General features: G+C 46.8%; 1 protein-coding gene across 2 annotated transcripts in view; it reads left to right on the top strand.

Annotated features, from left to right (window-relative positions):
* The first annotated feature begins 1,356 nt into the window (after window positions 1-1,356).
* ABCC4 (ATP binding cassette subfamily C member 4 (PEL blood group)) overlaps window positions 1,357-17,132 on the top strand; it is a 228,747-nt gene continuing 212,971 nt past the window's right edge. The window contains exon 1 of one of the 2 annotated variants that reach the window (XR_012121003.1): window positions 1,357-1,909. Coding sequence is in view for 1 of the 2 variants with exons in the window: in XM_073212444.1 (XP_073068545.1) it covers window positions 1,836-1,909 (74 nt within the window). In the remaining variant the exon portion in view is untranslated. The remainder of the gene's footprint in view (window positions 1,910-17,132) is intronic. The other variant, XM_073212444.1, reaches the window with a different exon arrangement.

Genomic DNA, 17,132 nt, shown 5'->3' on the forward strand with positions numbered 1-17,132 from the left:
CTTGATCATTTTCCCTTTTTTATGTTGAGAACACCCAAGATTTACTCTTTTAGCAAATTCAAGTACACAATACAATACTGCCAACTATAGTCACATTGCTGTACACACCAGTTAGCCAGTACTTACTTATTCATCTTGTATAACTGAAACTGAAAGTCATTTTTTTATTGAAATGTAGTTGACATACAATATTATATTAGTTTCAGGTGTATAACATAGTGATTTGACATTTTTTATACATTATAGAGTGATCACCTTGATAAACCTAGCTACCATCTCAAAGTTGTTAAGTATTATTAACTATAGTCGTCTTGCTATACTTTTCATTCCCATGTCTTATTTATTTTATAAGTGACAGTTCATATCTTCTAATTCCTTCTCTTGCGTATCTTCTTCCCCCACCCTTCTGGCAACCACAAGATTGTTCTCTGTGCCTGTGAATCTGTTTCTGTTTTGTTTTGCTTGCTTGCTTTTTTTAGAGTTCAATGTAAGTGAGATCATCGGTATTTGTCTTCGTCTGACTTATTTCACTTAGCATAACCCCCTCTAGGTCCACCCGTGTTGTGGCAAAAGGCAAGATAGCCATTTCAGCCAAGGTACATGGGAAATTATCAAAGAATAATCTTGTTATAAGCACCACGGGACATGTAACCTTTTGTCTTTCTTCATTTGGGGCTGAAGGGGAGAGAAGCTGCTGGGCTGATAAGATGGTCACACAAATAGCAGAATACTTGTGGGTGGGAGTTCAAGATTTTGTACATTAAGCCCTACAATCATTCATTCAACCAACATATTCTAGGCACTTTCCATACCATCCACCAGTGAGACAGACGATGCTGGACTCGGACTTGAGTCCAAACTGGGTCTCATCAGTTACTGACTCTAAGACCTTGGGCAAGTTCTGCCCTTGTGCCTCATCTTTCTCATCCGTAAGATAGGGATAATAATATCTTCTTGACTCCGGCCTTGTTAGAGTTAAAAGTGAGGTAAGGTCCCCAAGAAATGCGCACAACCGATGTTCTGTAACACACGTTCCGTTTGCCACTGCGGCATGATGAAAGAAATCTTAAGGTAGGCTCTCTTGTCATATTCCCCTTTCCCAATGTAAGAGGGCAGCAGAAAGCTCACAGAGGTCTCCCCTACAACGCAACCCCCAGGACGCCAAAAGCATGGCCTCAATGACAGCAAGCATTCACCTTCCAAAATCACTGGAGTTCTTCTCATCTTGTTACCTTCCTTTAGGTCTTGCAACTACACAGAGATCATCTGTACTAAATCCTGCTGTCGTCCAGGTCAGATGTTCGGCCCGCAGGTTGGAGAACCACCCACAGCACCCTTGTCTGGTCCCGATGTATGTGGCAGCGCGCCCGGAGGGCGGGCCGATGAAGCTGTCTGGCAGCTTTTCCCGAAAGCCGCAGCCGAGGGGGCGTTTCTGAGCGCAGGGCCCGGCAGAGCCGGCACCTCCCCTTTCCACCTCCCGGTCGGTGCCGGGGCTCCGAGTTCAGACCAGGTGGGCGCCTACGCGCCGCGCCCGCTGTGCTGAGTGTGCAGCCTACACGCCCGCATCCAACGACGCCCCTGGCCTCGCCTCGCACCTGCGCGGGCGCCCCCGCCGCCTCGCACGCGCCGCGAGGCTCTCGCTTCTCGTCTCCGGCCGGGGCTGCAGGCGCCGGCGGTAGCGGCGCGGCCCGGGAGGCGGGCGCAGGGCGGGCCGCCGGCGCTCCGCTCCCGGAAGCGGGCGGTTCCTGGGCTCCAGTCTAGCGGACCGGCGCGGCCGCCGGAGCTCCAGCATCCCCGCCCGCGCCCCGGGGAGCAGCGCCGCCCCGGCCGGCAGGATGCTGCCGGTGTACGCCGAGGTGAAGCCCAACCCGCTGCAGCACGCGAACCTCTGCTCCAGAGTGTTCTTCTGGTGAGCGTCCCCGCCCACCGGGGACACCCCGCCGCAGCCGGGCCCGCGCCGGAGCTGCCGGCGTGTTTTCTGGGGGGAGGCCCGAGGGTCCGCGCCAGGGGAGCACAGCGCGGGCGCCGGGACCGCCCGGACTTAATGCCGCTGGGGGGACCCACCCCACACCCCCCTCGCGGAGAGCAGGGCTGGGCAGGCGGACCCGGGACCCGGTGGCGGGGGCGCAGGGTCTGCCTGCATGGCGGCCCCGCGCGCCTCCTGCGCCCGGGAGGAGGAGGAGCGGTGGGGACCGGAGAACCGGGCTGCCAAGGGAGAATTACTGCGGCCCATCCGGAAAACCGACTGTCTCCCCTGCCCACCAAACCCACGCCGGCTCCTCCGGACCGCCCCAGGGTCCGCAGTTCTCCTGAAGGACAGCGACACCCTTTTCTCTTCTTTGTAAGCAAGCGGCTTAGGAACAGCTTCCTTTATGTGAACCAGAGCCTAATGAGTGCTCTGGACCGTTGCCATCTCCCCATAGTGACCACACCTCTTCTGCCATCAATTTTACGTGGCAGCTGCGTTCCAGCCCCTCCGGGTTCGCTGTGACCGTGTCCGTAACCTTGTCTCTCTCCCTCCTTCTCCCCGTGGGTCTCACCTCGGTTCCTAGCTGTGGGTAATTTCACGGCGGTAAAAGACACACTTTATTTAATGAATGGGACACTGTTCTTGAACACGTTTTGCTTTGGGCAGGGACACGCATAGCCACGACCGGAGTGTCTTTGACCAACCCTTTCCCTTTAGCCTATATTTACATTTCCATCTTGGAGGATCACTCTGGGGATGGGGGTCCTGAAGCCTGCTGGGTCTTAGCAGGCTCACTGGCCATTAAGAAGTGATCTGTGGTCTTGATGCAAGTGGTCCTGCCCTGGAGCCCTGTGGTTCCTGAGCTGGAAGGAAACACGTAGGAGAAAAAGGGCTCAGAGGTGAAGTTCCTAACTAAAGAGCTTTTCCATCTAATGTGGGACCAATGACGTAGGCCTGAGCCTTTGGGTTTTAACCACACTTAGTTATTAGGTCTTTTGTTTCTCAGCCCCAACCCTGTCATCTTCCCCTTATTCTGTTGTTTCCTTTTTTTTTGTGGGAAAGCCGAGGGGACCCCAAGGGGATGGGCGCTCCTGCAGTTGTTTTGATTGTGGTTTACTAGTTATGTGTAGGAACATCTCTTGGCCATGTGGTGGCCTATCTCTTTAGGAAACAGGGACATAGGAGACAGAATGTGGGTGTGGTTACTGCAAATAATAATAAAGTAGGCAAACATCTCCTTAATTTAAGGCAGGGCAGGAAACCTTCCAAGCACTTTATGTTTGTGGATTTTCAAAACGTGTTTGCATGGGCATGGAAGGTGAGGATTTCTTATTCGTGACTTCAGTAGTCGCCCATTTCTGGCTTCCCTGCTAGATGGGCAGGAGCTCTTTGTTTTAGACCTGTAGGCACTGAGGCAGAGAGAAATGAAGTGTTTACCATCACACAGCTAGTAAGTGGTGGAGCTGAGGATACCAAGCCCAGCTGTCTGGCTCCTGAGCCTGTGTACACAGCCGCTGTGCTGAGCTGTTCCTGTTAGAACACTTGTTACTGCATGGAGACGGCTATTCCAAACACATCTTGTAGGCTGGCGTTTCTGAAAATTTTTGCTGTTGGAGATGGTGCATGTGAAACAGCTATGACCACTTTAGGGCAGCTGTTCTCAAAGTATGGCACCCACACCTTTGCATCCGCACCACCTGGGAGCTTGTTAGAAATGCATATTTTTCTGGCACGCATTCCAGACCAGTTTTGTAAAATTAGAAACTGGAGGGTGGGGTCAGTGGGTGAAGTTTAAATCTGCAGCCAGGTGATTCTGATGGGAGGTTGAGAAGGGCTACTCTGCCTTGACATTGTTATCCCAATATACCAGTATCTAGAACCTCTGTGGTTCCAGGAGTTTTATTCTGAGGCACTTTAGGGGTTTGCTTGTGTGTCCCTCCTGCTGTGGGCAGGAGAGCTGAAATGCGCCCACCTGGAAATCAGTCCCACCTCATAGGGAAAAACTGAGTTTTCCTCTTTGGGTATTTGGTTTTCTTCTTGCATTTCATCTGCTTTCTAAACTAGTAGCTGCCTACCCAAATGATACCAATAACTAGTTTACTGACTTTTATACAAATGACTTTAGTGGAGTTTTGGTGTTTTCACAGAGCAGATTGACTCTGGGGTCTAATAGCTGTATGGGATGCTTATGGCTATTGGTAATTGTGGCAGGTATTTGAAAAGAATGTGTATTTTTCTATTTCTGTAAGAAATTTAAAACTACGGAAAAAGAAGGAATTAAGGTAACTTATTTCTATTAGCCAACTACACCTGCAGATTTTTTGGTTTCTTAGTCTTCCCCTTAAAATGCTTTATGCACACCTGTGCGTGCAGCACACGCAAGTCTTTTGTATATAACTAAACAGTTTTGAATCCTGATTCCTTCTTAATATTCTGTGGTTAACACTTCTTTATGACATTAAATAATCTTCAAAATGTGATATTTAATGGCTGCAGTTTATTCAGCCTTGCGCTTTTGTCGAACACATTTTTTTTCTGATTATGATGTAGTGCATGTCCATGCCCGTGTATTTGCGTGCACCATTCTCTTTTCGGTATTGCTGGAAGTAGGATAACTGGGGAAAGACCAAATTGTTTTCCAACAGGATTGGGCCAATTTGCCCTCTTTGTCGTGGTTTCTGTATTTATTGTCAACTTTGAGTACCTGAATTAAAAAAAGAATTTTTTTTTTAAGTTGAAAGGTTAAAAATACTGTCAGTTTTTGCTGGTGGGAATGTAAGCTAGTTCAACCATTGTGGAAAGCAATATGGAAGTTCCTCAAAAAAATAAAAATAGAAATACCATTTGACTCGGGAATTCCACTTCTAGGAATTTACCCAAAGAAAACAAGTCCTCAAATTCAAAAAGACATATGCACCCCTGTGTTACCGCAGCACTATTTACAATAGCCAAGGTATGGAAGCAACCTAAGTGTCCATCAGTAGATGAATGGATAAAGAAGAGGTGGTACATATACACAATGGAATACTATTCAGCCATAAGAAAGAAACAAATCCTACCATTTGCAACAACATGGATGGAGCTAGAGGGTATTATGCTCAGTGAAATAAGCCAGGCGGAGAAAGACAAGTACCAAATGATTTCCCTCATTTGTGGAGTGTGACAATGAAGCAAAACTGAAGGAACGAAACAGCAGCAGACTCATAAACTCCAAGAAGGGACTAGTGGTTACCAAAGGGGAGGGGTCAGGGAGGCCGGATGGGGAGGGAGGGAGAAGGGGATTGAGGGGTACTATGGTTAGTACATATGGTGTGGAGGGGATCATGGGGAAGACAGTGTAGCACAGAGAAGACAAGTAGTGACTCTGTGGCATCTTACTACACTGATGGGCAGTGACTGCAATGGGGTATGAGGGGCACTTGATAATATGGGTGAATGTAGTAACCACATTGTTTTTCATGTGAAACCTTCATATGAGTGTATATCAATACCTTAATAAAAAATTATATATATATAAAAAAGCTCTGAGCACCATAGCTGACACAGTAAAAAAAAAAGAAATACTGTTAGTTTTAATTTGAGCTTATTTAATTTATAGAGATGGAACTTTGTTGACCATTTATTTGTAGTTCTTGAATTGTCTATGAATAAATTTCTTTCCCAGGAAGCATTTACACTTTTTAAAATAACTTGTATTAGTGCCTTGGTATTTTCCCAGATTTTCATTTGTCTGTTAATGTAGTTCAGAGATGTAAAATATATCATTAATTATATTGAACTTTGCTTTTTTGGTTTTTCCTGTTGTTTTTGTAATATACCTCATCATCTAAAGCTCCATGAGCATTTTATTTTAGCTCCTTTCCTGTTTCATTTCTAACAATAAAGGCAGCTAGAATTTCCTTTAGTATTGGATATAATACATGTCCCAATTTTTTTCCCAAACAACCCATTTAACTATCATGGTTTATTGAATCATTCTTCTTCCCCCCTATTGGAAATAAAGTGATATAGCTTGTGACTCAAGTCCAGCTGGACACTAGATTGTCCAGGCCCCTGAGTGCCTCCCTGGCAATGTCCCAGCTCTGTATGCCTGCCATGTGCTCTGCATTTCTCTGTCCACTCTCATCCGGGAGGTCAGCAAGTTGGAGGGAGGAATGTAGGACTTGTCCCCAGAGATGGGGCTTGAGAAGGGTCTGGGCCAGATGCATTTGGCTCTCCAGGGAGTGTTTAAATCCTCTCTGCCCTGACACTGGCTCAGGTGCTGAACTGTCACCTTGCAAAACAAATGCTGTTGTGGAAACTGCCACTGGTGTCAAGACAGACTCTCTGGAGACTTCAGCTGATGACATGAGGGGGAAGTGCAAATGGCCCAGTGCTGCCATGGTTTAGAGGGGTTGGTTGCCTCAGCAAATATTGATCATGAATGCATAGAAGTGTTTAGTTTTGAACTAGAATTTTTGTACTATTTTTGGGAAACCTCATATATTAATCTCCTTGTTCTTCATTAACAGTCAGAAATCCAAATGTTGTAGATGACAGCTAGGGTAGCTTCCCAGGGCTTTCTCTGGCCTCAGCCTGTTCCCTTAAGTATAGAGTTTGATGACTTTTGGTAATTTTCTCCAATGCTACAGCCCCAGACAAGCTGTGGAACATCCCCAAGGTGTATTAAAATTGACTACTAAGCCTCCGCCTTCTGCAAAATAGCCTAATGGATTTTATGTGTTTATCTCCTATAGTTTATTATTGCTTTTTGCTTTGTTTTTTTGGTCTTTATGCCTACAGCCCTTCATCTGGTCAGCCTGAAAGGTGTTAACTAGTGTCCATTCAGGTGTGCAAGTGGGTAAATTGCCAGAGTTCTCCAGCGGACTCCCCGCCCTCCTTGTGTATCTCCCAGATTACGCCTGCTCTGTGGGGTGAGGAGTGCAGGAGCGCTGTGTACCCGTGAGCCTTCATCCTAAGTGTTGGCTGTAACTCTAAGGTCTTTTGCCTGTCTCTCTTAACATGTGAGATCTGAGCCCCTGCAGGTATTTCTTTGTTTTGTGTTGATGAGTAGCATAAAGGTGGATGCCAGCAGTGCAGTGGGAAGGTCTAGGCTTTGAAATGGGTGTACTCTCCGTCTTGTAATCAGCCCTACAAATTCTTCAGTGGCTGCATGCAAATGAATCTCTGAGCTTTAAAGTTGGGAGTCAGGAATCTCTGATCTTTAAAGTTGGGAGTCAGGAGATGATAAGTAATGCAGCTCGTGCATTCCAGAATTAAGGCCTTGGGTTGTTATGGCCAGGGGATGTCTGAAGACAGGAAGGTAAAGTTTAGATCCATTTAGAGATTAGTCCTTTTATGATCTCTTTGTCTATCTTATGTACATACACTGAGATAACAGAAAGTGGAAGTCAGCAGGTGGTAATTAATATTTAATGTTAAAACTCTTGTTTACCTATTTCAGCAGTATTTTCTGATGCGCTGTTAAGAAAGCAAGTGCAGAGCCCTCCCCGTCCCCCAGGTATTTTGGTTCTGGTAGGTCTGGGTGGGACAGGGGGATCTGCATTGTTACATCAGGGCACTTAGGCAGGGAGCTAATCCTCAAAGATGGATCCATTTAGATAACAATACTGATAATCACTATTGAATGCTTCCTGTGGGCTCAGAATTTTGCTCACTGTTTCACACTTCATGTTTCCTTTAGCCCTCAAACAATCCTATGAGGCAGGAATCCTGTGAATACTCACTTCACAAACAAGGAGATCCAGGCCCAGAGATGTTGGTCAAATTGTCAGGAGCCACACAGCTGGGAGGCTGCAGTGCCCCAGCTGGGGTTCCGCCCTCTTTCTCAGCACACACTGAACCAGCAGTGCTCTGGGTCCTGGCTGCCTGGCTCTAGCTCCAACAGGTTAATGTTAGTTGGCCAAATAAATGAATATGCAGACTCTGTGCAGCAGACATTTAAAAGTCATGTTAGTGAATGAATATGCTCTTTACCTCTACATGTATCTGAAGCATGTTTTCCTACCTTCTCTTCATTATGCCATCTCCTGAATTGCTATGTGAATTGTTGGCATCGTTGTCTATCCAGATCTTAAGGTACGAATCTATCAGTTCTCTTTGACTTCCTCACCCTCATCTGCTGACATCAAATCTTACTGATTCAACTTTAGATGTTTCCTTGGAGGCATTCATTCATTCATTCAGTCAGCAAATGTTTCCCGAATGCCAGTGTGTGGGACCCATAGGGAAGGAAACACACAAAGATGCCCGCCCTCCTGGAGCTCCTGTCCTCCCCAGCCCTGCCCACACTCTCAGCTTCTCTTCCTCCCAGTGGGTCTTCCAGCTCCCAGCCTTTCTCTTAAAACAAGTCTGTGCCATCCTGCTGCTTAAACACCTCTGCCTCCTTGCTGCTCCCAAGAGCAATTATTTAGCATGTATTCAGGATCCTTCAGAGCCTGCTTTTGAGATTCCTCTTCAGTATTTCTCACACAGCTGGACTTGCCTGATGAGGTGAAGCAGATCTTGCAGGGCCTTGGGAACCAGGATTGGGTCCTGATTGGTGAGAGGCAGCTGCTTCTGAGCGAGCTAGTGGATGACCAGGGTCGTGGGAGTGAATGCTGGCAAGCAGGCAAATGCTGAAGTCGCTTTCCCAGCACCACTGCCAGAACACATGAGCCATAACCCAGGTCAGGTGCAGTGGAGTGAGTGGCCACATCTGAAGCTAGGTAGCCTGGGTATAAATCTGAGCTCTTGTGGGTAAAATTGCAATTATTTCCAGGATCTCTCGCCTGGCCTTAGTCTAGCTCCACATCAATAGGTGTTTACAAGTGGTGGAGAGAAGCTGTCCTCTCCTTAGTCCATCTCCATGTTTACAAGGGGCAGGTGGAGAGGTGAGCATGCGCTGACCCAGGAAAGGTTTGGCCTCCCCAGCTGCAATGGGAAGAAATGGGCCAGCAAGTGGGGTGACCAGAGAGGCAATAAGAGCCAGGCCTCTAAATAAAGGCTTCCCTCCCCAACCTCCCCATGACTGATTTCGGCTTCACAGGTTTATTTGCCCTGGGCTGGGAAATTGCTTTCCCCCGATAGATACGCTTTCCCCCCTGGGTAGTTGGCAGGATGTCTGAACCTGAAATCTACCATCCTAGATGTAATACATGGGCAGGCTGCCCCAGAGATGGTGGGGAGATTCTTGGAAACCCCCCTGTGGATGGTGGGAACCTCCTGGTGGCTGGTGTGGGTGGGGTCCCCTGTGGATGGTGCAACATTACCCAGGAACCCCCCGTCCATGGGGCTTCCACTTGGGGAGTCCCTAGTGGGGAGTTGGTCTGGGGTAAAGTGCCTCTTAGATGAGTGGGCCCCTCCCCAGAATTGCGGAAGGATGGAGACACCAGAAGCTGTGGAATTAGCCCTCCGTGAGATAGGGGACTGTTCAGGGGCCCTGAGTGGCCATGTGGTGGCCAGAATTGTGGGGTGGTTGTTTCTTGAGATATTGAAAGAGGTTACTGAGGAGAGAGACGCACTTCGGCATTGCTTGGATGAGCTAGGTGATGAGTTATGGGATGCCCTTAAGAAAGAGAGACAGCTATTGAGAACTGAGGTCATGTTGCTGAAAGACAAGCTGGTGGTGAGGCAAGAGGCGGCAGGAGAATCCATGTTGCAGGAGGCTGTCGGGGAGGAGCGGTGCCTTCAGCCCCAGAGATGGTAAAGGAGATGTCAGGGGAGAGTGACAGGGTGGAGCTGAGGGCTGACCTGTTGCCAAGGCCACTGCCCGAGGCATCAGCCCCTCCTGTATTAAGGGCCCGCTCAGTTATAATTAAGAAAATAAAAGCGCAACAACTGCAGGTTCCCCAGGGGAAGGAACTCCCCGTCCTCAGGTTGTGGAGCATCCCATGCTCTGCCCCTATGCCCAGCATGAGCTGGTGGATTTGAGCCTACATGGCGTTTGCTTCTTTGGGATATGGGGTAGAAAGTGTTGTTCTGTCAGGTTCCGAAATGGGTAAACTGGCTTCCCTGACAACTCATCCCTACCTCTGGCAGTGGTTGCAAAATTCCTGTCACACCCCAGGGAATCATGTGCTTCTGGATTGGCTGACAGCAGTGCTCAGGGTAGTTTGGCCTAATCAGGGTGATTTACCATACTTCACCACTAGCTGGAAAACACGCAGAGCCACAGTGGGTGTTAGGGGAGTTGGGCATGAAAAGTATCATCTGTAACATGGACCGCTAGGAACTGATGAGGAGTTTCACCATGGGAATGACAAATCTGGTGCTCTGTACAGCTCCCCCATCCCTCTTTGTGTCCCTAGTGACTATTCTTGTCCCCCACATAGGGCAACCCGTAAGTGAGGCTACTCGTACTTTAGCAGATCTGGGGGAGGTTGAAACAATAAGAGCACGGAAGGAAGTATGGTCTGTGACCGAAAGGAGAGGTGCAAAGGGCCCTGTGAAGGTCCTGAGGACCTAGATGTGGGTTGATTTGATAAAGGTGGAGTCAGTGAAAAGAAAAACTTAATGGGAAGCCCAATAGAATCTTGTTAGAACTGTGACACCAATTAAAGCCACAGCCGTGGTTTCGGCTGCTGAGGTCCAGGACACGGAAGCTGGAGGCAAAGCCCCATGTCCATCCTGTGTACCTGCAGGACTTCCTTTGGGGGAATTGCAGAACCCCCCTGGACCCTTGCTGAAGGAATGTTGGGCATTATGGTTTGACCTGAGGAGAGCGTCGAGGCACCTGTCTTAGGGGGCTGGCTGGGGCCTCTTGTGACAGAGGCCCCATGTTGAGTGAATGATCAGTCCTCAGTGAATGTGCATCTAATGTGTTCTGGCTTTGGTGGACACAGGAGCTGGATGCTCCTTGGTTTATTGTGACCCTGAATGGTATCCTGGGTCCCCCACTCCTATACAGGGATGGGACTGTCAGAGTGGAATAAGCCTGAATCCCCTTGAAAATAGGGAAGTCTAATGTTGTGTATGATGTTATGCTCACCTCTGATTCTCTTACAGATAACTGTGGCATTTTTTGCAAGAGGTTTTGGGTCTTGTAGGCTTCTGGAGAGTGTTTATCTTGCACTTGGCACAAATTCTGGAGCCCCTGTGCCCCTTGGCATGCAAGGGCATCAGGTGGGGCTGGGATAAATGTGTGCAGTTACCTCCACCATTGCAAAATGGACAAACTAGATGTCTGTGTGACCAGGGCCTCTAGCAGCAACTTCTTGGCCATTTGCCTTGGCATCCCCAGGGAATGATGGAGTAGACAACTTGGTCCAGGCAGAGGACAATGTGGTCTGTAGTATGTGACTGAGTCCCACAGCGACCTGGAGACTACATGACCCTGGACATTTGGACACATGGACCAGCAATGGCTGGCCCTTCTGGCATCTTGGATACAAGGCCTGGAAGCTGGCCTCCTGTGTGTTCCTGGAGTAACAGCAGAGCAGCCCTCAAAGGTCACAAGAATATAGCCAAACAGTTGGAAGGTAAAAGCACTTTGCAGGGAACATTTGTCTTATTGTGGCCAATGCCTGTGTTTCCAGTATCTCTACACCTACCCTGTTACTGCCATTGTCCTATCATAGGACCATTCTCTTGGCATGCATCCTACCTGATGGACAAGCGTTGCCTATGCTGGCATTCATCTACAGTCCCTGTGGCTTGGACCCGGCCCCTGGCTGCAGCTGCTGCTTGCTGAGGGTGCACAGAGCTCCTTACTGGTTCAGCTGCTAGCCTCCTGTGGAACAGGCAAGCTATGGACTTAATATGAATAGGTTTTTGAGCCTAACTGGATCCTCTGGCTTGAGGATTATCACAATTTTATTGCTATTGTTATTGTACATTATTTCTGCTGGTTACACTGCTCCAGCTTTCTCACAAAGGGGCCATTGCAGAAAATGGGGAGTGAGTAGATTGTAAGGTGAGATTTCTGGAGGGGTGCACTGTGGGTAAAATTTCAGTATTTCCAGAATCTCTTGCCTGGCCTTTGTCCATCTCCATATCAATAGATGCTTCCAACGGGCTGGTGGAGAGGCGAGTGTGTGCTGGGACAGGAGAGGTTTGGCCTCCCCAGCCAAAATGGGAGAGAAACGGGCCAGTGAGAGTGGTGAACAGAGCCAAGCTTCCAAATAAAGGATTTCCCCCCTTGACTGATTTTGGCTTCACAGGTTTATTTGCCCTGGGCTGGGAACTCACTTTCCCCTTGGAATTACAGCTCTGCAACTTACTTGACAATGGGCAAGTTTCCTCATCTGTGAAACTGTACCCATCCCACAGGGTTGCGGGAGCACTGAATAACCTAAACTCTGGTGAAACAGAATGGTGTCTGGCAGATAGTGAGCAGAAAATAAATATTACAAGATAGATGTGCCACCTTCCCATTGTTACTCAGCATTTGTTAGCTAACATTTTCACTTGTAAATTGCAGTGGTTTATTTCCCAGATAAAAGTCTTTTTCTTTACCCAAAGAATCATATCTTGGGGTTTGGGTTGGGGGGCATGGCATCCTGAAATATGAAATATGAATTTAACACGTTTCTCAGTGATGCACATGCTAAGGCCCGGGAACCACTTTTTTGAAATCTGTCACAGTCAAGTCCATTTCTACTTGAGAGCATATGAAGAGATGTTGGGGAGGAAGAATTTTCCTCTATCCCCTGAGGTTCCTCTAGCTGGTCTGAAAGTCAAATGGACATGAGACAGGTTAACAGGAGAAAAAAAATCAAAGTTAAATCATGTACATACAGGGAAGCCATAGACATGGGTTCCAAAGAAGGAGAATGAGGAACATGTCATCCTGAACCTAGGAGAAGAGGGAAGGGGTCTGAGACTTCATAGGAAAAGGGAAGCAATTCATAGGAATATGAAAAGAGTAAATGTTAGGTAAACAAACTACTTGATGGGCCACATAGAAACATTGGAGCACAGAGAGAAATTTTGACAGATTTAGCCACATCCTTCCTTGTCTAACGTGCCTAGTTTTCATTATAATATAGCTATGGTGACAGCTCTCTCCTGGAGCAGCTCCTTTGTCGGAGTTCTTTCTATGCAGTCTGGGGAGGTGGGCAAGGTCAAAGTATCTTCCTGAGTCTTTTGGGCCTCAGTGGTGGTTTTCACCAAGATAATCTGCATGTCACAATGTCAGATCTGGGGATGGCCTGCCTGGAATCCTGACAGAGGCCAAGGGTACAGATTCTACCCCCTGGTGGTCTAGATTATTCATTCAGCCAGCATTTGAGTACCTTCTTTGCAGTCAGGTTCAAACCCATAAAAATAAAATAACATTCCTGTTGTTAGAGAGCCCACACAGTGGGGGAGGCAGTCAGTGTATTCTGTAAATAGTGGTAGCTGCTGACAAAATACAAGCCCCAAGTGGCTTAGTAAAAAATAAAAAATTTTTTTTTAATTCTTGTGTAGTCCATTTTGGGTCAGCTGGGGTGGGGAACTACACCATACACTTACTCAGTAGTCGGACTTTTTATACCCATCATCCTCATTCAGCTGGAAAGAGGTTGTATGTGGCTGGTTTTTGTGTACCTGGCTTGGAAGTGACACATATCGCTTATGTTGTCCACACATCCCCTTGGCTGGGGCTCAGTCACGTGGTCACCTCTGACCATATCAGGGTCTAGAAAATGTGGTTCATGTGACCAGCAGTTTGCTGCAACTGTTAATCACAACATGGTGGTGTGTGTGCTGTGGTACTGATTTGATGCCCCAGTAACTGGAAGACCCACTGAGAGGAGGAAAAGCTGAGGTATAAATCAGCTGTGCGCTAATGTGGGGTTACAAGATGGGGTGGGTGGAGAAGGTGGGGAGTCACCCCAGGGAGGTGCATGTACAGGACAGTCCTGGAAAAGGGGTGGGGTGTCCTGAGAGCAGTGATAAGCGTTGTGCCCATGCCCTGCCTGCTAGCTGGTAGTGTTCAGGGTATTCAGGGTCACACTCCTGTTTCATCCCCATGACTCCCTTCTTGGCAGGCCTGTACTTTATGAACAGTGCAGACATCTATGGTCTATTTTGGTTCCTGGCTCCATAGCCATTTCTGTGCCGGCCTCTTCATGGAGCTGGTCCCTGCCGGCTCTTTTCCCCTAGGCTAGCTGCCTTACAATGTTATGAAATTGTAGGGTTGGATGGGAGAGGTCTTCCAGGTCATAATTAATGCAGAAATACTTTCCAGACATGTGCAATGAGAACATTTACTACTCTTAACGGCTCATATTAGAATGCCAGAAGTGGGCTGTATTGAACCACAGTTTTCTTTCTAGGTAGTTCCTACCCATCTGTATCTCCCTGTTTATTTATTTTTGTCAACACAAGGTAAATTGCCCTGCCTTCTTCATAGGATGGCCATCTGGTATTCAAAGACAGCTCTCATGGGCCCATTCATATCTTTCAGAGGCTTGTCTCCAGTTCCCATGGTGCCTTTAAATGGCGGGGTTTCAGACCCTCTTCCATGTGGTTGGACTGAATGCTCTTTGGTTTACCAATGTTTTTATTCCAATGTAGTATCTAGAACTGGACTTAATATTCCAGGTTTGATCTGGTCAAAAGTAATGGTTTAACTATTTTGACAGTTTAACAAATATTTTTGAGTGCTTGCTGCATTCCAGGTAAGTTCTAGGGCAGGAGTTGGCAAACTGTGTCCTCTAGGTCAAATCAGCCTGCTGTCTCTCTCTGTAAATAGTTTTATTGGAACACAGCCATGCTCATTCATTTACGTATTGTCTGGCCTACAATAGCAGAGTTGAATATTTGCCACAGAGACCTGACGACCTGCCAAGTCTAAATAAAGTGTTTATAATCTAGCTCTTTACAGAAAATGTTTGTCCACTCCTGTTGGGACCATAAATATAGATAACAGTCTCTGCCTTCACAGGACTTAAATTCTAGTGAGAGAACAAGCACTATAAACAAGAGAGAAATAAGTAAAAGTAGTGTTTTAGGGATGAGTGCTGTGGAGGAGGAATGGGCCGGAGAAGACCAAGAGTTTGGTCTTGACCATGTCAAGTTAGAGATGCTGCTACCCATTCAGGTGGAGTGGTTAAGTAGGTGACTGGTCACCAGTTAGGGGCTCAGGTGGAGCCTGACTGGCTCCACCTGAAGAAGTCTGGACTGGAGTTAGGATTTGAGCTTCATCAGCTATGCTTGTAGTTGTGACATATCAGACACACGGTTAACTGGCCTCATAGTCTGTGGGCTTATCCCACAAAAACTGTGTTTTATCCCTGTTTAAGTTCATTTTGTTGATACCAAAGTTCAATATATCACTGTTGCCTGTTGAAAGTTCTTTGAAAACTTTTGTAGTCGGAATGCTGGAAAGGACACGTCTGAGGCCATCCTCAAGGTTGTCTTTGATCACCTAGTAACACACTGTGGGCAGTAAATTAACTTGGCTACGAGTGTCAGGAGAGGTTGTGTCTTATGGGAGTCGAGAGGTATTGTGTCTACTGGACAGTCACTCTGAAATCCTGTAAAGAAAGGAATTGAGGTTAGTTTGGCATGATTTCATCATAACACAGGCTGACTCTCCTAAATGACTCTCCTAAATACTCACAAATGGCCTCCTTCAAATGATTGCTGGTGTGTATTATTTCTGTTAAGCTTGCAAGCCCTATTTTGTCTAAGTTCTTGTTAATACACAGCCATTTCTTCACTATGACTGCAATACTGGGGCAGCTATAAAATCAAATGCCTGGTTTCCTGTAGGCCAGTTTGAATCATCATCTCCAGGGGTGTGAATCTGGGCATCAGTCATTTAAAAGTTTCCCTAGGAGTTCCTGACAGACACTGAAGACCAAGGACCACAGATTAATAGTTTCCTAAAGGTCAGACACATTTCTGTGCCTATTTCCATTTTTCTGGTCAAGGTTCCGAGTTGCCCTCATACTCTTCTGCTTCTCAAGTTCCTTTCAAATCATGAGAACAGCTGGCACCGGAGGGCTTATTTATACCCATGGGGACTCAGCAAGTGACTGGGGAGGGAGAGGTTTGTTATGTTCTTTGAGATACCCCGCCCTTGGATCCTTGTGGCAAGCCCTTGTGGAATGAAGCTGCCTTTATCTTCATCCTACCCAGGTAAGACCGTCGTGGCGCTCGGACTGAGTCAGGCCTCACAAATTCCAGAGCGTGAGCTTTAGTGTCTGTCACTGTGGTCACTCAGTCAGATAGAGCTTGTGATGGTAATTGGGTGGAAATCTCACACTTATTTATTAAAAGCTTGTGACTATAAAATTGCTTGCCTGATAGGTTGCTTTTATTTGCAGACCTTTATTGGTGTGTTGTTGGTCAGGATGTGCCTGGGATTGTGTGATAAACACAATTGGCTACTTCTTGTCAGGTCTCCTATAGAAGTGTTCCTTCACAGCTTGGCAGTGTGCATTCTTTTCTCTCTCAAGGTGGATGAAGGATGCCTGTCCTATTTTTTGAAATGAAAGGCTGTTCATGGATAGCCTAAAACTGTTGTAGTGTCTTAGTGTCACAGAGTCCAAATGTGGCATTTATGCGATTCTGAGTGTTGATTAACACAGTTCATTTACTTTTGAAACAGAGAGCACATTTTACCTGGCATAGTACATGTAGTACCTGATATATACTAGGCCTTCCATAAATGGGGACTGGGAGTTATTGCAAAATTCACCCTTTGATTATGTCTTTTCTATTGCTTTGATCAAGTGCTATTTAAGCCTTTATTCATTTGTGAGTTTTTTTCTTAAAAACTAAATTGTTAGCTCTTTGAGGAAAGTTACAAGTGTCTTTTACATGTTTATCTCTCAGTGCCTAGCTAAGCATCTTGCACTTAACAGGCTTATTCAGTGATTGTAAATTATTACTTTAGTCTTAATCTGAGTTTCTCTGTTTTGGAATCACTGGCACCTCTACCCCAGACAGGAGCAAGCAGGGTATCATGGAGTGTTGACCTTAAAAATAAAACTGTTATTTTACCAGCAAAAATGAGTTTATTTGGGAATAGAGAATTGCAATTCAGGACATGCAAGCTATGGCAAAACCATAGGCAAGTCCCAAGATTGCTCTTTTATAGAGTGGTGGGGAGGGGCAATTATAAACAAAACTGCGCAGTGGTGGAAACTAGGAGTTGGAAGTATAGTGGCTTTTCATTGGTTGAGTTCTGACAGTCTCATTGGCTGGATTGTTGGCGGGGTAGTAACATTCAGGCTTCGGTTGGGTCTGC

This window comes from Manis javanica, chromosome 9 (genome assembly GCF_040802235.1).
Source record: "Manis javanica isolate MJ-LG chromosome 9, MJ_LKY, whole genome shotgun sequence".
Taxonomy (NCBI): Eukaryota; Metazoa; Chordata; class Mammalia; order Pholidota; family Manidae; genus Manis; species Manis javanica.